This window comes from Apteryx mantelli, chromosome 8 (assembly GCF_036417845.1).
Source record: "Apteryx mantelli isolate bAptMan1 chromosome 8, bAptMan1.hap1, whole genome shotgun sequence".
In the NCBI taxonomy this organism is placed as follows: domain Eukaryota; kingdom Metazoa; phylum Chordata; class Aves; order Apterygiformes; family Apterygidae; genus Apteryx; species Apteryx mantelli.
The window spans coordinates 9,778,751-9,803,137 of NC_089985.1; the positions used below are offsets into that span (position 1 = coordinate 9,778,751).

General features: G+C 45.2%; 1 protein-coding gene and 1 long non-coding RNA gene across 7 annotated transcripts in view; one reads left to right on the forward strand and one right to left on the reverse strand.

The window, feature by feature from the left end:
• Positions 1-24,387, forward strand: part of RABGAP1L (RAB GTPase activating protein 1 like) — a 273,751-nt gene that overhangs the window by 247,598 nt on the left and 1,766 nt on the right. For 4 of the 5 annotated variants that reach the window (XM_067300569.1, XM_067300568.1, XM_067300571.1 and 1 more), the window contains 6 exons: positions 11,384-11,476; positions 18,726-18,836; positions 21,110-21,214; positions 22,354-22,437; positions 22,933-23,004; positions 23,957-24,154. In XM_067300569.1, coding sequence (XP_067156670.1) covers positions 11,384-11,476; positions 18,726-18,836; positions 21,110-21,214; positions 22,354-22,437; positions 22,933-23,004; positions 23,957-24,154 — 663 coding nt within the window. The remainder of the gene's footprint in view (positions 1-11,383; positions 11,477-18,725; positions 18,837-21,109; positions 21,215-22,353; positions 22,438-22,932; positions 23,005-23,956; positions 24,155-24,387) is intronic. The other variant, XM_067300572.1, reaches the window with a different exon arrangement.
• On the reverse strand, positions 11,768-18,715 carry LOC136992535 (uncharacterized). Of its 2 annotated transcripts, XR_010884823.1 has the most exons (4): positions 17,933-18,715; positions 17,535-17,665; positions 17,110-17,374; positions 11,768-16,839 (listed from the first exon to the last, which is right to left on the reverse strand). It is a non-coding gene; the product is annotated as an uncharacterized lncRNA (long non-coding RNA). The 2 variants fall into 2 exon arrangements; XR_010884822.1 differs by having other exon boundaries at positions 17,535-18,715.

Sequence of the window (24,387 nt, forward strand, 5' to 3'; positions counted from 1 at the left end):
CACACCCAGACTGGGCGATAACTGGGATTATTAGAATTCTCTAAATTAAAATAATAATAATAATAATAATCATCTTTCTGAAGGGTGATTTTCATCACCTTGTTGCTGCGCAGAGGGACAGGAGGGCGCTGGGGAGGAAAAGCTAGGGGTTGTCCCGCCGGCGGTAGGCTGCTGCTTTTGCCGAGAGCCTCAGCTGGGGCCTCTCGTTGCCCGTCCCTCACTGGTTTCAGAGAGAAGAAAACCGGGCAGAGCGACGCAGCCCAAATGGCACTTTCTGGGGGCTCCCCGGGGCATTCGGCCCCAGCCGGAGCTCTGCCGCCCCAGGCCGTAGTTCAGCCCTGCACGCGTGTGGTCCGGGCTCGGCCCAGCGGTGTGTTTTGTTTGAGTGGGCTCTTTACCAGCAATTCGAATGAATCCGTGCAGTTTTCTGGTCTTTCCTTCTCATTATTTCCTGGTCAATTTATCTTTGTCTCATCTGCACGTTTTATTAAAAGGATTTTATCTTTTATGTCCAGGTCACTGATGTGACGTTTAGTAGTGCTGGATCTTATATGAGCCCTAGAAGGACCCCTTTAGAACGTCATTAACTAAAAGTGCAAAATGTCATTGAATAATGATTCCCTTGGACAATGGCTTTGAGCCATTAACCAGTTCCTCAGCTTTTAATTCACCCTTTTATTGTATGCTCTTGTTTTTATTTATTTATTTTTAAGACTACCATGTGGTAGTGAATCCAGTGCTAGAAAAGACTCTCAGAGCTGCAGAGTTACTTTTATCAGTCAAACCCGTCGATAAAGAATAGGGGATCTAGGGGATTTGATCTGCCGTTTTGGAACATTGGTAAGGCATGATTTTCTTCGAGTCTCCTACCGTGTTCGGAAAGACGTACTGAACGTGAGCATCGGCGGTTAGCAAGATCTCATCTGCCGTCCTCGTTGGGCAGCAGGCGCGGAGCCGTCGCCCGGCCGCTCGGCTCCCTGCGCCCTCCTTAGCTCCGTGCCGCCTCTCGCTGTTCCTGCGCCTCCACAGTATCCAGGGAGCCTCTTGGCTCTGATGCGCTCCGAGACAAATTCCCTGTTGTTCTTCATCAGGCCGAAGCCAAAACTTCTGCCTTCAGCGTCTAGCTTTTGTTATCGGTTTCTGTGGTCCTAATCAGTAAGCTTTACTGCCTTCTGTTTATTTATGCTTTTCCTCCTTTTTGTGTACTTTTCTTCTTGTTGCCCTTGAATACAAGGGCATTCGTCATTGACTCAAGAAGGACTTATTTAAGTAATGTCGCAAATGTACATTTTTGAAATAAAAGTGGAATATTTGCCATTAAACATGCGGAAGTGGGCCATTTGAATATTTTGGAGCTTTCGCATTTCCTTCTTAAAAGGAACTTCAGTGAAACTGATGCATTTTTTTCTAGATACAACAGAAACTCTGCTCCTGTTTCCACCCTTGTTACAAGCCCGTCTGCAGGGAGAATTTGGAACTAAGTTTCTAGACATTATTGATTCCTTGGGTCTTTAGTTGCAATGACCATGAACATGCTTGGTGTCAGTATGGGCCTTGCAACTACAGAACAGGTGGTGAATTACTCGGTTGCATTAGGCCATATCTCTGTGGTTAAATGCAGAACAGGTTCAAACAGAGTAATGGCTTTTCAGAAGTCACATGTAAGGCAGTATTTAACTTAAGTAAACTTAATTTTTAACTGGGAAAGTGAGGTTGGTCAAATGGCAGATTCTAAGCCTGACTCGTTCAGTTTTCCTGCCTCGTTTTCCTTATTTGTAAATTCCCGGTAATTTAATACATATTGCTTTATAATACATTGCACCTTAATAAGGCTATATGCAAAAACCAAAGCTTTTTGTGTTGCCATTACAAATGCAAAGTTCGTATATTTATCCATATTCTGTGAATGTCACTATAGTCCACATTGAAAGGGATGCTAAAACTACATGAAAAGGCCATAAATCTCTTTATAGAAGCCCAATTTCTTAGTTATTGGTAGACAGAATACAGAGCTCCCTCAGGTGAATGTGTTAGTTAATATTGTCTTCATCGTCTACGACTATTTTCACTCTTTTTGAACTCAGGTCTCATGGAAACTTGGTATTTTTAAATTCACTGCAGAGGGTGGGAAGTGTATTTCACTATTTTGTGTCCTGTTCAGTTTGTGCTTTCTTGGTACACTGTGTGCGATATACACTTTTTTTTTTAACTGCTTCCTGCTAGCTGTGTCAACATTAACTCAGAGAAAAAGCAAGTTGTACTACATTGACGGGATTGCTGGTTCTGCTGGCTGCGGATGTTTTAAAGCTCTAGGCTTGTCTTTTCTGCTCGGAAAACCCCAGAGGGTTTGACCTCAGGGTAGGATATTAACTATGCCAAGACAAAGCTCAGGTTAAATACAAAGCACTATAGTTTTACTACCACGTAGAGTCACCAGAGTGACCCCAGATGTAGGTGTCATGGTATTTGCTCATCCTTTGGAGATCCTAGAAGCTGAGTGTGGGCAGGAAGCAGCTTGCAGAGGTTGACCAGAGTCAGGCTGAACTTGCACAGCAGTTCAGGCAACACCAAATTTGTTATCCCAAAACGCAGGTCGTGAGCCAGGTCGTTCTTTCCCTGGTGAGAGGAGCAGGAGACAGAACAGGTTGGTGCCTGGGATGGAGAGCTGAGAAGGAAAACGGGGCTTGCTGCTTCTCTGCTGCCGAGGTGGGGAGGCACCAGAGAAGGGATGTGGTGGGGGCTACATGTTGCTGCTCCCATTAGCTGCCCTCCTTTTCCCTGGAAAGCCTGGACTCTCAAACTGTCGCCCTTTCTCCAGTGGTGGCAGCCAGCTCGGCTTTCCAGCTGGAGGTGGCAGCGGGAGCAGCTTTCCGCTTCCACCTTCAGCCCCTCCTACCTTAGGCAAACTTCTGGCTTTTGTCAGTGTTTAAGATGCTCTTTGGATTTTCCTTGCTGGATTTAACCTGACGGAGCCTCAACTAGATGCCGCTGATGAGCGCAGGGCTCCGGGCTGTAGGACTGGTGTTGCTGGGGGAACCGCAGACGTGTCAGTGAAACAGCAGAAGGTTTCAAAACCCCCAAAGCAGCCTTGGATATACAAGTTTGCAAATGTGTAAGGCCGCGTTGTATCTCTGCCTGTTGCTTCAAAACTCCCGGCATCTCTCCTGGCCTGCACGTCCTCCAGCTCCATGCCAAAACGTTTCACAGGCACCGGAGAGAGCGGTAGGTGCAAATACAGCAAAACCTGAAGCCTCGTTAAAGGTGTTGAATTGACCTGAGGAAAACCTTCTCAGCAGGTGAAGGGTTGTAGAGAGAACAGAGGGTTCATTATTGTGTTAAAATGCTGTGCTTTGCTTCAGTGAGGGTTTCTGATACCTTGGGAGTTGTCCAAGGTTTAAAAAAATTTTTTTATTTTAAGGCTTTTAGCAGCAGTGTTTATGGAGTTGGGCAAATAGAAAGAAGGCAAGGCATTTTGAGGAGTTAAAAGTTTTGTTAGTTACTTTAACATAGATGTAAGTATTTGATATAACAGAATTGACTATGGAGCCTTGAACCTAAGTGTATAATGGTTTAGCTTTAATACAGAAAAGGTATGTGTTTCCTGCTAGTAGAGTGATGCACTAAAAGTAATTGCTCTTAATAACTTGTGGGTTTGAAATATTCGTGGAAGTAATGACAGATGTATTAGCATCGAGGGCCCTCACTGTGCATGAGAGAAGCCTGGCTGAGCTTTTAAAGATACTTGCAGAATTAAAGTTTGACGGCATTACAATTTTATTGATACTATGGTGCAGCATTGATACCAAAGACTATTAACAAACTGAATATGTATTCAGAGAATACCGGGATGCTCTTTACTGATGACTGTCGCTTACTCAGGCTTACGGTTCCAAGCCGAGATCTGCGAGGCATCCTCCGCGGCAGGAGCTGGAATTGGTTCTGGTGACGAGGCATGGCCTGGGCGATTCGGCCGGGGCAGCGTCTAGCCCTGCAAGCCGACGGTTGCACCCGTCTCGTGGCAGGCTTCGAAGGCGCCCTCAGCTGAGGGCTCCCTAGCTTGAGGTTGTTGGCTCTGCGTGCTAAATACGTTTAGCGTGACGGGTTTTACAGCCTTGCTAATAGCAGTATTTCAAACCTGGTTACTTGTCGGTTGCTAGCCTCGGGTTGGCGATGTTCCCGTCTGTACGAACGTAAGAGATATTTGTGGTGGGTTCAGCATCCTACAGGTAAGGCTGGAGAGCGAGCCCTACCGCAGCGCAGCCACGTCCCTAGTGGTGCAGAGGAGGTTTCTTCGCCCAGTGACGCAAGGAAAGCGGTGGGGACTCTTCCCTGACCGAGTCTCTTGTCCCAGGGACAGCGATGAAGGCTTCACTTCTCTGCCTGCTTGTCCTTCCATCTTATTGCTGTGATGTGTCAAGGAATACAACCAAATTCCTAAAATCTTAAATGCTGTAAATTAAGCCAAATGAGGTTGGCTCAGTAGGCCACGTTCTGTCACTTATGCTAGTTGGTCCTACTTGCACGGCCTGTGCAGTCCCTCCAGGCATACCTGACTCCCCAGGAGGTCTGCTGCGGCGTGGGCGAGGGCTTGGCCTGCGCCCTGCTTGGTGGCGTGAGTCACGCGGTAAACACGTGGGGCCGAGGGACAAGCAGAGCAGCGTGACTGCTTGGGAGGGAAAGGGGTAATTCGGACAGCTTCATGGCTATCTCCAACCCATGGAAATAGATTTTATTTGTCCCAGGTGTTACGACACGCTCTCTGCCATGCACCCACAGACTCTGTAGCTCTCCTTTCCCGGGCCGTCACCCACTGATGGTGGTGTGTTGCAGTGAAAGCGGAAAACAGTCTGAGAATTGCTGCCTAGGGTATATTTTCACTCCTTCTCTTTCAGAAAAATTGGTGGGTCCACGCAGAGAGCTAATAGTAATGTTTTCCAGATGAACTGGAGTCTTAAGATTTTTAGCTCAGCAACATGTGAAAAAATCAGCTTGAGCCTGGGGGAGAGCACTAGGCAGCGTGTCGAGTCATGGCTCGCGCAGGACTTGCCTTGCAGAGGGACCTCCGGTCACTGGATCTGCCCTGTCGGTGGGACTTACTGACCGTGCCATCTTGGCATCACCGTGAAAAGAGCCGTCCTCAAGGAGCGCTTTTGGCCGTGTCTCCATGGCATCCCTGCCACCCGAAGTACAACAATAATTTCACCTTTTTCTGAATTTAACTCTTTTTCCCTGCACTGAGGCAGGACAGGATCTCTTTAAACTGCTGTAGCTGCACGTAGCGTAATGTAACCTTCCTCTTTTCTTCTCATTGCTGGGAACGTGGGCTAGGAGGGAATGGAGATGAACGACACACCTCTAAGCGGGTGGGAGCTGAGGGTTTGATTTTGCACAGTCACCGAGGATGTGTAACACCGTTATCACCAAATGCTCTACACCCAGAGGTGTATGTATATAGGACTCCTAAAATCACCGTTTCTGTAATGTAAATGGAACCGTTTCTGTAATGAGGTAGAAACCAATGAATAAATTCTGCTGCCACTATTCATAATAACCGTGTTATCCAGAACGGGACCTTGTCCCACATCTGGTCAGAGTGAAAATTCCCCCAGTTTTCTTCTCAGTCTGTGTCCTCAGGATATCTAGATAGTTTCATTTAGACTATATAGTCTTGTGGCAAAGATCTCATTGTTCAGGCATTCCTTAAATTATGCCTGCTACTAAAAATGAGTTATATACAGGTATTTTCCCATCTAGAATGCTTGGAATGTTTTTATCCGTAGCTGTATTATTGCTGTTGACCAGAGCCAATTTAAATGCAAAGGAGATGCTTGCTGACAAAGTGGATATAGCAGTTTGTTTTCACAGTGTGCATGTCGGTACTAAAGCCCTTATCTGTATGGGAGTGGAAGCACGTTTTATCTGCGTGAGCTGCTAGGCATCAGCTGCCAGTATACAAAATAATAAGCTATTTCTAAGCGCTGCTTTTAAGCCACTCGGGCTGCATCCTTTTGGCTAAAACAAATGGAGTTGAAGTGGATAATAGGCTCACAGTATCTTAAAGTGAAAATGAATTTTGAGTGGGGAAAACTAACCTGGGGATCTGAAGGTGGATATTTTGAAGAATCTCTGCTATAGGCCAGAAAATGCTTTCCTCGAGCATTTTTTTTAATGCAGATTCCCCTGCAGTCAATATGTGTGCACAGTGCAGACCGTGGAAGAAGTGCACCGCGGTGGTTAGAGCTGCAGCTCCAGGAGCCTGAGTTTCTGCTGCTCTTCCTTGCGTTGCCGCTGGATTGCTTTGTAGTGGGGCTGATTGAATCTCTCCCGGTCTCGGTTTGCTCTTTTAGCTTGGTTTACTATACGGCTAAGTGAGCCTACCTAAGCAGATCTTTAAATAGCAGGATTATAGAAGAATAACATGTTATGCCAGGTTCAGCAGGTTGAGGTGCATGGGAATACCTTACGGAGATTAAGGTCTGACAAAAGGGCCTGGTATTGGAAGTCATCCAGCGTCCTTGACTCTGGCTGCTGCCACCTGGAATCGCAGGAATTCGGAAGAATTTGCAACTTGCCTTTTCTCTCTTTTTGTAAATTCCTGTGGGTCCTGCAGCTGCAGCTGAGATTTTGATTGTGGGCTGATGATGCCGTAGAATAAAACACAAATAAAAATTCACACCAAGGCAGGTTTCCTCTGCCTCCAGCTAGCATTCAGATTGGATTTGTGTTACCCTGAAGCCCCTCGTCAGGAAGCCTTACGCCGACAGAGCTGACAACGAGGTGACTTACGGGAAGAGCGCTCTCCCCGTTGGATGAAGGAAGGGGTAGGTGTGCTGGCGGTTGAGCTCGCCTTGCATAACGTCATGCGTGACATCCCACCCGTGCCCTTTGAAGCCCGACCCAAGAGAGGAGTCTGTTGTGTCTTGGCAACGTGTTACAGCGGGGCTGTTTTTTCTTTTTCATTACCAAAAGAAAAATAAATTGCTTATCTGCCTCTGAATCTCACTCCCTGTGGCGGATACTGCAGGGCACTTCCTCATCCCCTTGGCAGTCGCGTTTGAAGGAAGGGACAGTGCAGGGATCTACTGCACAGAAGAGCAGAGCGTAAGTCCTTCTTGGCCCTAAGTGCAAGATGGGTGCGGGGCTGCGCGGCGGCAGCAGTGGGAAGGGATGGCCTGGGGCGGTCGCTGGGATTTCGGCCTGAGGTGCGCGACGGATGGAGAGCCGCGAGGTCGGGCCACGACCAGTGCCTGCGGTGGCCGCCGGGGCCCGCGCGGCATAGCCCTGCCGCTCGGAGGGTGCAAGTCGCCCTCCTCCGGCGCGAGACACCGAGCAAACCCTTGGGCAGCGAGAGGCAAAACTGACTGCTGCTGCCAAGGAAGGGAGAGGGGAGCACGGAGCGTTTTGGTCACTGGCTGGGGTTTTGAGTTGGGTGGGTTTTTTTCACGCCGAGGTGTGAACTAGAGAGGAAGAACGTTGCGAGCGCAGAGGTGCTGCCGGCGCGGCGTTGCCCGAGGGGTGAACTCGCGGCTGCTGCGGGCCCTCGCAGGCTGCGCTGCACCGTGCCGGCTGGCCGCGGTGCTGCCCGTCCCCCCGGGGCCTGCTGCGCTTTCGGGGAGCCGCTGCGCTCGGGCGTTCGGCAGGAGCGGCTGCACGGCCTGGTCCGGCGCCCCGCTGGCTGTGGCACCATTTTGCGCTTGAACACAGTGATGAAACAGGAGGAGTCGGGAAGAGGAGACAGCGAGGCAAACAGATGAGCGATGTTTATAAACCCTCGGAGTCTCCGAAATATGATAACCAGCAGTTGTAGCCAATGTAGCCCATGCTGCTAAAGAAGGAAGAAATCGATAGTGCAGCAGCTTTTACAGAAAATGCATGAGCACACTTTGTTCAGGAGCAGCCCGTGACGACTGAAGCGCAGCCACCCATATGCGCTTCCTTATGAAAGGGCTTGGAGAGAAGTCACCTGTTGAATTTGCAAGCTGTTTAAAGAAATTAAGTTGGGGAATATGGAAACGGGTATTTTATTTTATTTATCTTATTTTATTTAGTTTACTGGTGATTCCCAGAAGAAGAAAGTGTTGTAATAAATTCGCAAGCTCCTTTGAAGAGTCCGGAGTAGTGAAGCTCAGTCCCTGCACAAGTTGCTGAGCTATACCTGCTCCAGTTTTTATTTAGGGGATTAGCGGATTAGTATGAACTGTTTTTCTCATAGGAATTTCCCCCCAGACCCAATCCTTAAGATAGAATTTCACTGTATTTAAGCACCGTTTTCCAGTTAAGGTTGTCGCATAAGCAGATATTACCATGCTTAAGTCGGGATATCTTACAACGAGCCCGGAAGCCTTTTCTAACAGAGGGCATCATCCTACCTGCAGCTATAAATTAAAATTTAAGGCAGTAAAAGAGCTTATAAATAAAAGCAGTTGGTGGGAAGAGTTATCAAGTGTTAAGGAATGATCGGGAGCTGTCGGCGAGTGGAAACGGGGACTGTGAAGAAAGCAGAGAAGCAGCTCAGCGGGTTCAGAGTAATTGTGTGTGTTTTCGAGGCAGGTGATTAAGTGCCAAAGAAAATCTGCAGGAGTTAAATTCTGCCTCTTCTGCATCGAGAATAATACATTATGCCCGAGAAACAAGGCTGCTCTCGGGCAGCTTAAAAACCGAACATTTAAAACGTTGGCGAGCAGAGCTGCACGGGGCTGGCTGCCGGCGCAAGCTTTGCTAGCAGGGGTCTGGCAGCCCCCTGCTTCGGCCACGGGCGGCAGCCGCGGCGCGGCGCAGCGCAGCGCTCGGGAGCCTTTGCTTCCCGCCGGTGCGCCAGACCCAAGCCGGCTGGCCGGGCAGCAGCGGTTGCTTACCCGGGCCGTTGTCTCTGCACTGCGTTTTGCCAAGATCTCCTGGATTAGAGAGAGGATGAGGATCCCGGTCCGCAAGCAGGTGAAGCAGAGCTGACGGTTAAGGCCCAAAGGGCGATCGTGGCGCAGCGCGAAGCCGCCGCCGTCATCAGCGCGTCGCCGCAGGGGCCGTGTCGTGCCAGTTCCTTCCGCCATCGGGGCTGGCCTCCAGCGGCGGGCGCAAGGAAAAGGCACTAGATACCAAGAGCTGCCAGCGCGCCTGCCCTGCTGCTGCCGCGTATCGCTCACTCGTAAGACGCTGATGTCCATCCGTCGTCTTTTAAAGCTAGGTTTAAGCCCTCCAAATAGCTCTCACTCTGCGAAGTGTGGCTTGTTTTTTGAGTGTGCCTTAACGGCTTGATGCAGTCTTAATTAAAAGCATTAAGAACAGGAAAATTGTTTGATTAAAGAGATCTTCTCCTAAGTTACTCCCGTGTTTGCCTTTTTGCAGTACCACTCCCCAATGTCTTTACCTTGTCAGTAATAAAAGATTTCCAGCCGTGTCCAAAAGAGTTGTGCTGGGCTGGAAGGCAGCATTTCCCCGTGCAGGGGCAGCCGCTCGCAGCTCCTCGGCCTGGCCGGGGCGCTCAGTCAGCGCATGCTGTGTCTCCCCCCTCTTCCTCTCTCCTCCTCGTGAGCTGGGAGCGTACAGGGGCGTAAAACAGCGCTGTAACACAAGAGGAGTTGTGGAAGGTGTCCTGGTAACACATCGGTCCGGGCACCTTGATCGTTGGCTCTGAAAAAGGTCCAGGTGACCATCGTGGAGTCGCAGCAAGGAGGGACGAGCTCAGGCTTTCCACGTGCAGCTGGTTCGCTTCAGTTAATGCACTGCTTTGAAATTCTTGGGCGTTAAGGAGCCTCAACAGTTTTAAGCTGCAGCTAAGACCAAATGCTCTGGTTTTGCATCTTGAGTTTTGCTCTGTTAAAGCATAAAACAGCACCGCTGATCAAATCATTTAAATTTCATTGTGTTTTGAGTTATTCGGAGTCATCAAAGTGAAATTCCCTTGTGTGGTTGTCCAAAATGATGAATGTTTTTGTTTCCCCTCGTCTCTTTGCTGTGTTTTAGGGGGTTTAGTTTAAAATTTCGTCTCTAAGTGTGGGCTTTAGTGCTGCCTTTTTGTGCTCTCCGCTTCTCCAGCGGCGCTCCCTGTGCAACGCAGGAGCTCCCTGGGCGCTTTGCTTGGCGAATCATGGGTTTCGGGTTTCCTACCTGGAGCTCCCGTCGTCCCCTCCACAGCAACACTGAGCACGTGCTCGGTCCCTTCCTGTATCGCAGAGGAAGGAGGTATCCAATGGAAAAATCAGTAAAGGCAAAGCGGCACCAAAACTACACGTAAACACGTGCCTGCTCCCTGGGGTGGCAGCGGCGTGGAGCAGCGCTGCCGGCAGCTCCGCTGCTGCTGCCTCGCCCCCCTCGTGCCAGCCCGAAGCCCGGGTCCGGGGTTTGTGAAGCGGTGAACGGTGTCGGAAGTCGGCTGGACGGGATCAGTAGACGTTAGAGGATCGGATCCAGAAAGAGCGTACGCGTTGACAAGTCGCGATGGTGCGTGGGGTTAGCGATCCCTCCTGGTGCCAGCGTGCGGTCCAGCGGCGAACGGGGCGGCTGCTTGTTTGTCCGGCCGGGACACAGTAACGCCGTTAAAGCTCTCCTGAGAGAGAGGCCTGGGACCGCTCGTATTGCACAGCCCGGCCGGTTAAAAGGGGGAAATAAAGCAGAGGTTCCCCGTGCTTTGGGGAAAAAAATGCAAGCGCTCAGCGTATACCTGGTTTTAGTTCAAAGCCGTGTTTTCGTAGAAGTGAAGCTGCATAGGCTTGACCTTGCTGCCTGGTTGTTGACCGAATTTGCTTGTGCTTGCGTGTGGGATATGTCGTTGCCTCGCCGCTTCCTTGCTGCGGCTGGAAGTGACCCCGCAGCGTTGCCCCCCTTCCCAACCGGGAGCCTGATGCCAGGCTTCCCGTAGGCATCGGTCACAAGCTTGTCAGTGCTAGCAAATTAGAGTTTCAAACTCTTTCAGCAATAAAAGCCATTACTCTAATTCTCCCCCAGTGAATTGCCCAGGGCTTTTGCGTGCGCACTCCTTTCCTCTAATTTCACTTTGGACAGCTTTTTTGCCGTGACTGCTTCAGCGAACGATACGCACCAAAGAATGTTTTCCTCCTCGCTGCCCTCTCGTTCCTTTTGCTCATGCTTTTTTTCTTCTCGTTTCTCCTAATAAAATGCCTCAACTTCACTGCTGTTTTCCTTTAAGCATTTGAAGAATTAACAGCAGTAGGCGCAGAAGGATTTCTGTCGCTGTGAACTGTCCTGGTGAGTGTTTGACATGGCTCGCTGTCAACACCAGTAGAGGAGGGGGGCACTGGGGAGCTGTTTTATTCAGCAGGGGCTCTCCAGCACTTCCTTGGCTTCCTGTTTGTAAGCAGAGCTCTCAGGCAGTTTTTCCGGTGTTTCTCTAATCTTTAAATGCATGTTTTCTGAATGTATTCCGCAGGTGCCAACAAAAAAGCTGAAGAAATACGAGCGAGAGTACCAAACAATGCGAGAGAGCCAGCTGCAACAGGAAGATCCGATGGACAGATACAAGGTACGGGAGCTGGTCCTGGGGCACCTCTGCCACTGGCTAGGTTACGTGGGAAGCGATCCGGTTCCAGCAGTGTGGCGGAGGTGGGGGTGCCGCGCTCGCCTCCCCCGGGATCTGCTGATAGAGCTCACAGGGAGTTAAAGTGGCAGGTGAAACTCAGCCCAGTTCTTGAATGCTCATTTTGAATTCTTGGGCTTAGTGTTTGTCCAGGAATGTTTCAATCACGATTTGTAACTCTTGAGACATCTTCAAGTAGCCACATATAATATTTTTCTTCTTTCAGTTTATATGTTTGTAGGTAACTCTCCTGCCGTTGCACTTTTACGGGAGATCTTCATGAGACGCAGAGACAAAGGGTGATTCTCAGCTACTGACACAAAAAGGAGAAAATACACATTGTTCTAGCAAAAGCCGTGTGCAGTCACATCCACAAAGACTTTTGGAAGATGAACTCTTCCTTGACTGACATAAGATCCTTTTTATTCATCTCTGTTTATAGCAAACATAGTAATTTTTTGTTAATATAGTGCCTAGTACACTGGGACCCAGAGCTCTTCTGGGATCCTAAGATACTACTGCAATAGAAATAATAGTAATAATTATCCTGCTTTAAAGGAGCAGAAAAGTAAAGCTTCAGTTATTCATATGATAGCTTGATAGCTCACCAAAAAGGAATAGCGCTTTAATTATGGATCAGCATTGCTTATCTTTCCTATGTATTTGCTTTTATTGTCACTGCTACATTTTGTTGCCATAGATTTTTGTGCGATAGAGGCTCTGTCTTTAGGTATATACCTAGTATTGAGGATTCATTTCCTACTTAGCCTTTTTCAAAAAAAAAGGTCAGTTTTCCTTAGGTGAAGCTGCCAGAGTTGAAGCACTTTACTGCCCAGTTTAGGTGGGAACTGACATTGCTTACAGCTACCTGTATTGTTTACCTGCTGTTTTTCATTGTGCCTTAATATGGTAAGTCCATTGCCATTGGTACAGAGTCTGTCTGGAATATGGAGTAGTAACTAATATACAGGATGCAACAGATTTACATGATATGTAAACTTACGGAAAGCGCACCATGTTCAGAAGACCACCGTGTGAAAACATGTAGTGCAAGACTATGCCATAATTCATAAACATGCTGAGATAGAGTTAATGTTATAGAGAAAGTAAAACTGACTTTTTTTTTTTAGTGTTTACCTGTGAAAAATACTATGTTTTGACTGTAGTTCTTTTTATGTCAAAAGGTGTAGATTATTTTTTTATGTGAGAACTGGGACTGCATTAGCAGTCAGGAAGCTGTTTGTCAATATACCTATTTAGAAAGAAAACAGTATTTGCTGCTGATGAACTTCTAAGTGTTCTTTCAGTGATTTGCTTATGCTACCACAGAACTGAAATAAGACTTAGAAAATACAGAAGGCATCTTTAAAACTCTGTGGAAGCATATTAAATAGTTAATCCTGGACGATGAGCAGTGAGGAATATCATCCCTAGACTGCAAGTCAGGATATAGAAGTGACTCTGGCCATGACCAATACGACTCACTGTCAGTCAAGATCCCAGCGCAGGGTTTTGGCTTGCACTTTTGCAACTCGCTGTGTGATTTTTATGAAGCTGGATTGGGTCTGAGCCCTCTTACTGATGCTGTGATTAGAGCGAGTCCCCCTAACTGGTTAGAACAACATTAAGTTCAAAGTTTGGATGCATTCTGCAGCCGGTAGGTGTCACGGAAAAATGCTCCTAAGTGCTCTCTGGCCCTCGTCTTGCGTGTTCGATTTTATTAACGTGTCAATCGGAGGTTGGTGGGAGCCTTCGTTTAAAGACTGTGCTTCTAAGGGGCAGCAAACAACGTGAGATCCACGCAGGCAGAAAGCCAGAGGCAGCTTCACGTGGGCCGTCAGCGTTAGCGCTGCTGCCCGCGGGTTTAGAAACGCGTCTTGTGTTGGCATCAGCGGCAGGCGCTGCCCGGCTGGGCTTTGTTTGGAGAAGGACTGGGTGCTTCTTGGACGGGATCTTGGGAGTGGAGATCCGTGCAGAAAAGTCCTCTTACAGGTCAAGAATGAAAACTGTTTTCAGTTTGTTAATAGGTTTTAGCTATAGTTGTTACAGTTTTTACTATCCGTTTGCAGTGTTACAGGTTCTTGTTGCCAGTGCAGGTTTGCCGTGACCGGAGGGACGCCCCTCCGCAGGCTGCGGCACCAGCCCTTGCTGGAGCGCAGCGATGAGGAGCTGAGGCTGCCTTGCGTAGGGCGCTTTCCGGCCAACTGGCCTCCCGCAGCAGGGGCGCAGGGGGCTGCTGGGTGAAAGCGTAGGAAGCGGGCGGCGCGCCATGGTCTCGCCGAGGGCCCTTCTCCTGCTGCCTCGGTCGCCTCGGCAGCCCCGGCCCGGCAGCGAGGCGCGCGGAGCAGGCGGGAGCCGCGCAGGTCTCGCGCGGGGTAGCCACAGTCGGGGTGGCACCTAGAGGAGAGCGAGAGACGAGTGGCACAGCCCGCTCTGCCCCCTCGGCGCTGCCCGCCCGGAGGACGCTGCTGGGCGGGGGAACGGAGCGGCTGGCGGAGCAGCCGTCCTAAAGAGCCCGCGTGCCGCGCCAGAGGAGACGTCTTCGTGCCCGGTGCGGCTGGTGGGCCCAAGCACGGGGCAGAGCGCTCCCGCAAGCTCGCCGACCCCAGCTCCCCGTATATGCCAGAAAAGGGCTGTTTTCGCAGCGTCTGACCTACCGCTAATCAGTCACGTTCCCTCGACAGGTTGAAGTCACGTGTTACAATAAGCTGTATGTGCCTTAGGAGTTCCTGCCCAGCCCTATATCTTAACGTGTGGATTGTGAGAGATTTTATTTGCCAAAGAAAACAATATTAAAGAGTGCCATAAATTCCTTTTTGGGTTTATTTCCTTCTGTATTTACAAATATTTGGGAAAACTGGATTGTTTATGGATGCCTTTACAGTGGAGTAATTTTATTATCTATTGTTTATAACAAAGTATCACCCAACATTTTTGTCAGCTTTTTCAAATATGCAAAAGTAAACACGTTCTAAATTATTGCCTGGCACCACATTTCATGACTTTGGGTTAAAATAAATTACAGATTGCCTATAAAAGCAAGTCAAGAAAAAGATCTGTATGTGCAGCAAAAATAGCAAAGTAGTTCAGAAGAATATTTTTCTATATACTGTGGATGGGTTTTTTTCTGTGTCTGGGAACACCTCATATGTAAAAGGCTGGGACTGACTTGATGAAAAATTGTTGGAGTTTGAGTTGGGAGTTTTTTATTTAAAATAAAAAGGATATAACAATATAAAGACAGGCTAGAGACCTGCAAACAGCCCCTGTTTGTGCACTGAGTTCTGTTCTGACTGTAGAAACACCTTTACCTCTATGGACCTTGTTGTGCAAAGGAGAAGTTGTCAATCTGAATAAATATGTAATTTTGACATAATACCCTTGTGTGTTTGAAGTACAAGCAAAAATTAATACACCAGTCATTTTTATTTTGAGTTATGGTAACTGAATAACCCTAACAAGGAAAAACATTAGATAACTCAGTGTGGATTTTTTGTTTGTTGTTTAAAAAAATATTCTAGGACAATTTTAGGAAAGTTTCTTTTGAGTTAGAGTCAACAAACAAAACACCAACCTTCCTCCAGAAGCCTCTGTGTTGCTTCACTTGAGGCTTTTCCTGGACAGTTTGCTTTTTAGATGGCTGTTTCTCAGTTTTTGGCCTTCAGAATTGCCTTTGCAATTAAGAGCTCTTTCCAGTTGGCTCACGAAGACTTCAGGTTGCTCACATCCAGGAATGTGAATTTTAATCAGTCTTTTCATTTCACCACTGGGGACCTGTTCCCCTTCAAAGATCTGGGTGGGGTGTGGGGTGTCAGTCCTCAGAAAATGTGACAACTGGGTTGCTTAACAGGGTTGGTGACAAGAGGATGCATCGTCACTGCTAATCCCGCCATGTATTCCTCCTTCCTGCGAGCTGGGAGGTAGCGGAGGGAGGAGTTCAGCCTTCGCAGTCTGCCTGAGTTGAGGCTTGCCTACTGGTTTCCAATTTGCCTTCTTTCAGTCAAGCGTGTGGTGGACGCTGGAGTATATCCTCCTTAAAAATCCGAACCAAAACCCCACTGAAGAATCAGCAACATTTTCTTAGGTTTTTGGCTGTTTTTGTTGGTATTAAAATTTTATTTTATATCCTGTTTTCACTGTCTTTACACCAATGGTTGAAAGCAGTATTTGGTCTGTGACTTTGCAGGAGGTAAGTTTGTTTGTGTTTGTACGTGACAGCAGTGTTTGTCCCTTTTGGAAATGCAGTATCCTCCTTTTAAAAGCGGGCCAGAATTCACCAGCTGCCCTTTGTAGCAAAAGGGAGGAGGCTCTCTGGGAAAGAGGAGTCTCGTATTTTACTGACTGTAGAAACTGAACGATACCAAAGAGAAGGAAATGCTGTAGTTGCTAAATTGTTAGTGTCATGCCGAGAAAGGGCAGGAAGCTGTTTGTTTACAGCGAGGACAACCAGCAGGTCTGACTAGTTGGCTCATGCCAGGTTACAAAATACTGTCTCTGATGTGAGTCTGCCTGTAACTAACAACCTCCATCTACTGAACTTTATTTTTTCCCATTGCAAATGATACTTTTTTAAGCCCTGTAAATGTTTTGGAGCCATCAGAAATAGTTTGCTCCATACAAGTAGTATTGCTTAGTATTTTTGTCTTTGTCTTGTGTAATGCTAGGTTTTATTTGGATTTAAGCAGATTAAGAATTTCCTCCCAAGGAAAGAGGCAGTTTTTCACTGCTAGATCTGGGGGAGGAGCTGGAAAAGACAAACCATGTCTAATCACACATACTGCCTTGTTTGGAGGAAGAGTAAAGGTGGCCCAATAAGAGATTTTCAGCTAGAAATTAAAAATACGGAGAACAAGATTAAAATCGCTGATAGCTACTGACTGGATGCCCGAGGTAAGAGAGATTTAACTTACTAAAAACGTGCCGTGTGAGTTCCAGTTTAAGAGGAGGATAGCGCATTTCCAACCACGAAGCTTGCTTATCCACTTGTCTGTGAATGCAGAGCAGGAACTTCAAACTTCACATTGTGCAGCTCGCTTTGCAGACACTGAAGCTTTTGGCAAAAGCATAGCAAAAAATGTTAAAGCAAATGTCTTTTGGGGTTATTTTGTGGAAGTCTAAAACTTTGCTGCTTTCTTCCTCTAAACAACATTCCTATAGAGAGGTATTGGTGCTGCAGCAGCTGTCAGTATTATCCGTTTATTATCATCTCCATCTCCAAACTAGTCTGAGTTTCTTTGTGAACTTTAGTCACTTTCTGATAACTGCTCACTGGCAGAGCTGTGTCCTATAAAATAACGGTCTCAGATTATCTGAAAAAAATAAGAAATAAAGATACATCAGAGCTTTTTTTTTAATTAAAGACTGCAATTTAGTTTCACACTTTATATATTATCCTTATGGAAGAATTTTACTTTTAACAATTCGTTGTCTCAGAGTACAGTGCAATTAAAATCAAAAGTTATGCATCTTGTAGCAATGGTTATTTTAACTGTGCTAAATCAAAAAAAGTATTTTACTTATGGTTTCTGTAACAAAACAGTTATTTAAAGTATGATCTTTTGAAGAGGAAACAAACTTACTTTCCGGCCCAGAGCAGCGTACAGTTTAAGGCGCTCAGTTGCACAATCAGGTCACATTAAGGAGAAGGCATTTGTGAAGGGGTTCTGCTTCCTGCCATGGAGGAAGCTAACGACACAGAAGGGATTTGCTTTTTTTAACATTTTCTTGGAGCAGTAGTTGTCCCTTTTTGTTCAAGACAAGCATGCAAAATCTTCTTGCAACAGAAATGAAAACAGGGCTGCTTCACCGTGTTGAGTTTTGAAAAGAAAAAATACTTGAGTGTAGCTGCAGGAGACAGTTAAGGAAGATGAATAATGTGTTTATGTAATGAAATCACATGTTGTAGGATGGTATTAGCTGAATGACTTTTGGAAACTTTTTTGCTGTCCTAAATGATGATATACATACTTCCTTTTACTGTTTTTCCTTGGAGAACATAACTTACCTTTTAAGTGAACGCAGGGTATTTTTGAAGTCTCAGCGTGTAGATTATTGTTCCTCCATCAGTGAGTTTCCACATGAACTTGCAATTTTTCCTGGAGTTTCCATAGCGCACTGATTGCTCCGCAGTCTGTTCTGTACAGAAGATGCATGGGCACCGTGTGAATGATGGCCAGCTAATTCTTTGCCCTCTTCAAACCCGTTTGAGGAGGGTACCTCTATCTGGCCCACTTGGCTGCTTTCTTCTGAAGCCACGTGTTTGATGTGGACTCCTGGAAGTCCACTGACCCAGAGACATCTTTTAAATATGATTCTGCCTGTCAGCCCTAGCAGAACAGCCACTCCAACTGATTTTGTAAGAAACACGGATTACTACTTTTCATTCTTCTCCAGTATACTTACCTTCACTAGTTAGTGCTGTACGTAGTCATTTATGCCACTGCAAAGTGGCAGTGAGTGCAGTGCAGGGGAGAACCAGGGCTCGCAGTCTTGACGTTCTGCATTTTGTGGTGTCGGGCTTCGCCTGCAAAGCACAGTCCTGGAACGCTGCCTGCCGCTCAGAAAGCGAGAGCCGCTCTCCATCTGGCACTTAGGCTCAGCAGGTGTCCTTTAGAATGAGCACTGTTGTCGCTTGTGCAAATTATGGAGGAAGCGCACAAATGGAGATATATGAGCTGCAGAGAAGTTCCCAGCTAAGTGCTGTTCTTTACTGGTCCAGCAGAGGATGGGTGGTTGTCACTACAGCATTTACAAAATGGACTATTTTTATGGTTACCTGCAGGCAAAATTATGCAAAATGGAGCAGGACAGATTTCTACTTCTGTTTGGAAATACTATTATCTCTTTAAAAGGTCCTCTTCACTGATGCTGGGTGGGATTTTATCTGCCTAATTTCTTTCCATGATGACCAAGCAGAAATGAAGTGCTTTTGAGGAGAGGACTGCGTTTACTTTTGACAGAGAAGCCTTACAATCAGTGCGGCACTTAGGCGTCTCAAACATAGCCATTGGGATGTGAAGGGAATCGCTGCATTTGCACTGCTGGCTTAATTCACTGTTGTTTCCCAGAGCAGCAGTCCTGTCTTAATGTGCACTCTTGCCTTCTCAGTGTTTTATACACACAATATACTCACATACCTTTCTTTAACATTGACAAGAATTAACTCCTTTTTCTGGTTGTTCCTTTCTTCCTGCAGAGGGAGAACCGCAGGCTCCAAGAGGCTAGCATGAGGCTGGAACAGGAGAACGATGACCTTGCACATGAACTCGTAACAAGCAAAATTGCCTTACGGAATGACTTGGACCAGGTGAGTCCATCACCAGCAGCGATGAGTCCAAGCTTAGACCGGGCAGCGCCAACTGTAGGAGCCCTGTTTTACATTCAGCTGAAAGCATGAGTACAAAATTAAAAGCACTATTATTTGTGCCTTTATTTTCCTGACAGCCTAGTTTCTCATTCAGTCAGAAAATTAGATTTCCAAATGCATGCCGGTGTAGGCATACACAGTGGTGTCCTAAAGACATGGACACTGACTCGTCTTGTTGGGGTCAGTATTAGAAAAGATAGGCCATAATCTTTTAGGCAGATATTAAAGGATGAACATAACTTGAAAAAGGTATCACATACTCCTTGAAAGACTGCTTTCAAGGAAGTTGCCTTGCAGAATGTCTGCTACCTTTTCTGGATCTATTTTCCACAGTAGTTCCCAGTACAGCTAACAAAATTCAGAGATAATGAAGTAGCTTGGCACCAAAAATTAACAGGGTTCCTGGGTGACCTTTGATAACTGTTTTTATTTCCTATGAAGCCAGGAGTGTGGAGGACAACAGCTTTCAGAGCCATTTATCCTAGAACTGGCTTTCAGAGAATTACATGTTCCAACCTCCTCTTTGCTTTAGTGTTTTATATAATACTGATAAATTCCTTAGCAGCTGTTATTAACGTATTGAATACAGGAGGGCCATATTCCACCGTCCTTGGTGATTAGCACCTTCCTCAGTGAAGACAGTAGTACTTCTTGTAATGTAAAATCTATTCCTGTATGGGTCTCTCGATTTGATTTTCAGGAGTTTCAGACTTTCTTTATCTAACTTGGAAATTGTTAACATGTCATTGACCACAGTAGCTGCAATTTGTATTTCTATTTAGTGAAATCCTTGAGAATTAGACGCTGCTATTTTGGATCTATGTGATTCTAAAAATCTGAGCCATCCTGGTGAGCAAGAGCAGCCAGAGATGCATGGTGGAGTGGGGTCTTTTCATGTAAAGGCCAAAAATAATGTGTTGAGATGCTCTGTCTTCCCCAGGAATAGTTATATATAGAACAAGCTTAACGTTTGCTCCTCCCCATGTTGCTTTCTGAAGTATCAGGACACAGCTGTCAAGCAAGTACCCTTTGCCAGTCTTAGGTTTTAAACAGGTATTTTATCATAAATGTCCTTGCTATCCTGTACTTCTTTTGTCCTAAGATGTCAACCTTATCCCTCTTCCTTTCTTTTACTGATCTCTATCCCTTTCTTCTATACAGCCATTTGCAGACTAAGCAATGCAGGACTCCTCAGTCCATCTCTTTGGTTGTGGCCTTAATGGAACTGCTTCTGCTATCACCAGTAACACCCTCATTAATAATTAACACTGTGGCAGATAGATAAGCTAATATCCCCAGTAACGGTAGAAAAACAAAGTGTAATTCAGCGACAAGTTCTGTACTGTTATCCATTGTTTTACAGTGCCATTTGCCCTCTTGCATTTTCAACAAATTATGTGTTATTTGACCACAACCACTGCTTCTTCTAGCACCCAGTTATTGAACAGAATGAGTGGTGCGACGCAGTGTTTATCTCCCAGTTGAGGGGAGAGGTAGTCAGCAAAATATAATCAGACATTGACTAAATGTTTCTTTCCTAGTGATCAGTAAGGATAGTTATCATGAAACCAAAGCATTCCCCAGTACGTTTCACCATATTCTTGGCCCTTCACAGAAAGGAGAAAGTTGATGTTCTCCAGTACACACAGAGTATCTGGCTCCTCCTGGAAGTATTTATTTTGCATTGTTAACAAAACCTTTTTACCTGACAGTCCTGTTTGTCTCCTTTATACTCGTCTAAACCCTGACACTTTGTTAGGTACAGTGTAAGCACCTAACCTTTTCTGCAATATCTGTTTTTCCCCATTTACAGGTGTAAAAAATGGAATGAGTTAACTAAGATTACACAAGAGCTAAATCATGCTGCCCTCATTTGGATTAATATTGTTCCCAACAAAAATATTCTATGTATCATTGTTTGTATTAGGTTTGCATAAAGACATATGATCCGTGATCCTTGCTAACCTGTAATCTGAGCATGGATAGGATTTGGCAAAAGGGTCCTTTTGCTCAGTTGTTGAACCACAATGAAATAGCTTAGAAAATAGCTACCTGAAAAGGGTATTTCCTTTAAAAATAGGTCAGGTGAGCCATTTGAGGGCGAGAAAAGGCACCTCTAGAACCTAAATCTATAATATATGTGAGATATATACATGAATATGTTTCTATTGGAACAGATAACACCTAGATTACACTGGCTTTTCTAATTCTAGGCTGAAGACAAAGCAGATGTTCTGAACAAGGAACTTCTCCTGACCAAACAGAAGCTAGTGGAGACTGAGGAAGAGAAACGGAAGCAGGAAGAGGAAACTGCTCAGGTAAGACATATTCCAACTTTTTCCATTTAGCTGAACACAAGCAAAAGGATATGTAGAAAAGCATGTTGCAGTTATGGAAAGGATTCTGTCTCCAAACTGTAGTGGCAATAAAAAATTAGCATCACCACGGTAAATGTTTTTAAGAGTGATACATTTGCTAGTGTCTTCCTTTACTTAAGCTCTGAATGTCCAATGTATAAGAGGTCATTCTGGATTCAGCTGTTGGGCTCTTGAAATAAAGCTATTAATGTTCTTATCCTAAGCTAGAACCAACAGCACAATAGAGTTGAAGGTTTGGGGGTATTTTTGCTAACTAGACCTGGCCTCATTCTGCCTCATCTGCAAAATGTTCAATCTTATTTTTTAAGTTTACATATCTATAGGCTGAACAATGACGTATGTTTAAGTACGTTTCAGAAATGATACTCTGATTTCTATTTTTATTTTTGCCATTTGACAACAGTGACTGTAACAACCGAACAGTAATTTTTTCTCTCTCTCTAAAATGGAGGTTGCCAAAATCTGTTTGCTCTATGCTCTAAGGCCGTAGAGGCCTTTTCCCTACTGAAAGGGCTCTCAAAGCTTAATGGTTCTGAATGGTAAGGAAAGGAGTTAGCTGTATTTTATTGCAGTGCCACAGACGAAACCAGAATTGTTTCTCCTGTTAGGGAGATGAAAGTATGATAATGCTGGAGTGATTTTTCTCCCTGTTTAGTCTCAGAACAAACAAACAGGTAACCCATCCCCCCAAGCCTCCCCAAACCTGTTGTATAGTGTACAGAGGAAAAAAAACAAACAAAATGAAAAATTAAGATCGTCTGTAATGGTCTTGTTTTGTATTCTTTGGACCATGATACACCATTTAACAGAGAGAGAGAGAAAATTACTATATAGGAGAATGCTCTAAGCAGGGATACACTGTATCCCAATGTAGACTGGAGAGATTTTTGGGCTATAACTGAATATAATGTATATAATTTGTACATTGAGTAAACCAGACTTTTGTCTGAAGAACTGTGAATTGGTAAGAAAAAGCTGTAGTATTGCTATAAACACAGCAAAGCTTTGAGAACAATTTGATCACCCATACTGAAAACTTCTTTCAGCATACTGTGTAACTTCTCTCCTTGAATTCCTAGTTGAAGGAGGTCTTCAGGAAGCAGCTAGAGAAGGCAGAATCTGAGATTAAGAAAACCACAGCCATTATTGCCGAGTATAAACAGGTAATGTTCCATAGAAACTCTCTCATATTTACTTGTAAACTTTTTCAGCCTGAGAGCTGAATTTTCAGAGTTGTAGACCTCATCCTTTAAATAAGATGCATTACATTGCAAGCTTTTGGAGAGCAAGCATTATAGTCTATTATAATTCTTTATGTGGTTTTCCTAGTAGGCTGCTAATTTAGGGAACCAAGAATAACCTATCCTTTAGATATTCTTAGTATTGTAGGGTAAATGCTTCTTTCTTCTGTGACACAATGCAGTGTAAATGATATAAACCAATTTGTCCATAAAATGTTCCAGTTTCCATGTTAAGGTTTGATATTGAACACTGCCTTTTTCGGTCTTGTTATCACCAGCAGTGGATTTGTTAAGGGAAATGCATATCTGAGTGAGGCAGAGCTTAAGACATAGCTCTAACAAACATCACTGTTCAAAAGTACTTGTTAAATTTTAGTAAAGTAAACTTTATCTAAGGTATTGCTTTCTGTCCTGCAGATTTGTTCCCAGCTGAGTACCAGGCTGGAAAAACAGCAGGCAGCCAGTAAAGATGAGCTGGAAGTTGTGAAGGTGAGAATGATGCCTCTAAATATGAGATGTTTCTAACTCAAGTATTCCTAAATGCCAGTGATACAGATCAAAATATGAATGAAGTTAACTATAACAACAGTGGCATCCGTCAAGCTGCACTGATAGCCCCGCACTCATTTTTCATGGGATGTAAATAATTAAAGGCTGTTTCCTTTCACAGTTGTTTTCCGTCTGCTGTATCTTCTATGTTTTTCCTTAGTTCTCAAGCTGAACCTTTGTTGCTTTCTGGTAGCAAATTTTTATCTCCTATTTATCACAAAAATAAATACAAGGATTGATGTTCCTATAATTTGCTGAAATAGTTCAATAGCTTGTTTTTGTTTGGATGAGGCCAGGCCAGCTGTGCTACATCTTCAGCCATGAGTGGTTCACCTCTTCAGGCAGCCTAAGAACTTTACTGTTGTGCATCAGATGCTGCTGACAAAAAGGGCTATTCTGTAAGATGCTTAAACTCCACTGCCAACAAGACAATACTGACCACTGCAGCCAAAACAGGGTGCTTGCTTCTGGGAAATATGGAAAAGCTACCTGCGTTTCTTTAAAATATCAAAAACTGTATTAACCTCAGCATTTGGTCAAGTGCTTTTATGCAAGACAAAAAGTCCCTAGAGTACAATTTTCTCTTCTGCGGTCTGCTGCCATTAATACTGCAAAATATTACAATGCCTTGATTACAAAAAGGTTTGTGTAATTCTACTCTAAAAGCAAAGTCTCTGTGCATAAACAGAATGTGCTAGGTAGTTTTAGGGATTCTTTTACTGTTCAGTATACCCTGTAAGTTCATGAACTTCTCAAATTCTTTACTGAAAACTTCAGCACTATACCATTCAACCATTATTAACAGAAAGCCAGTCTAATATAAAAATGTTTTTTTCCAGAAAACAGCAACTCCTGTAACATGGATTAAAAACAAGCTTTCTGCCTCTTTCAGGGTAAAGTGATGGCGTGCAAACACTGCAGTGAGATTTTCAGTAAGGAGGGGGCACTGAAGGTGCCTGCTGTAAGCAGGGAGAATCAAGGAATAGAAACGGATGATGAGAAGGATGCACTCACAAAGCAGCTGAGAGAGATGGAGCTGGAACTTGCACAGACCAAACTGCAGCTGGTGGAAGCCAAGTGCAAAATTCAGGTACATGGAATCCGACTACAGTGTGGTGGTCTCCATAACCTCGTTGCACTCTGTACATGGTAATTCTGAATCATGCAGAAAAATTGTTCCTAAAGGGAGCATATACCTTTACCAATGTATACTGGTGAACTTCCAGAATCTTACTTTCCTCTGTCTTTAAAAACAAAAAGAAATGTCTTCATATGTAGAAATACCTCCATAGCTTCAGCTGTTTGCTTGGTTTCAGTTTGTCC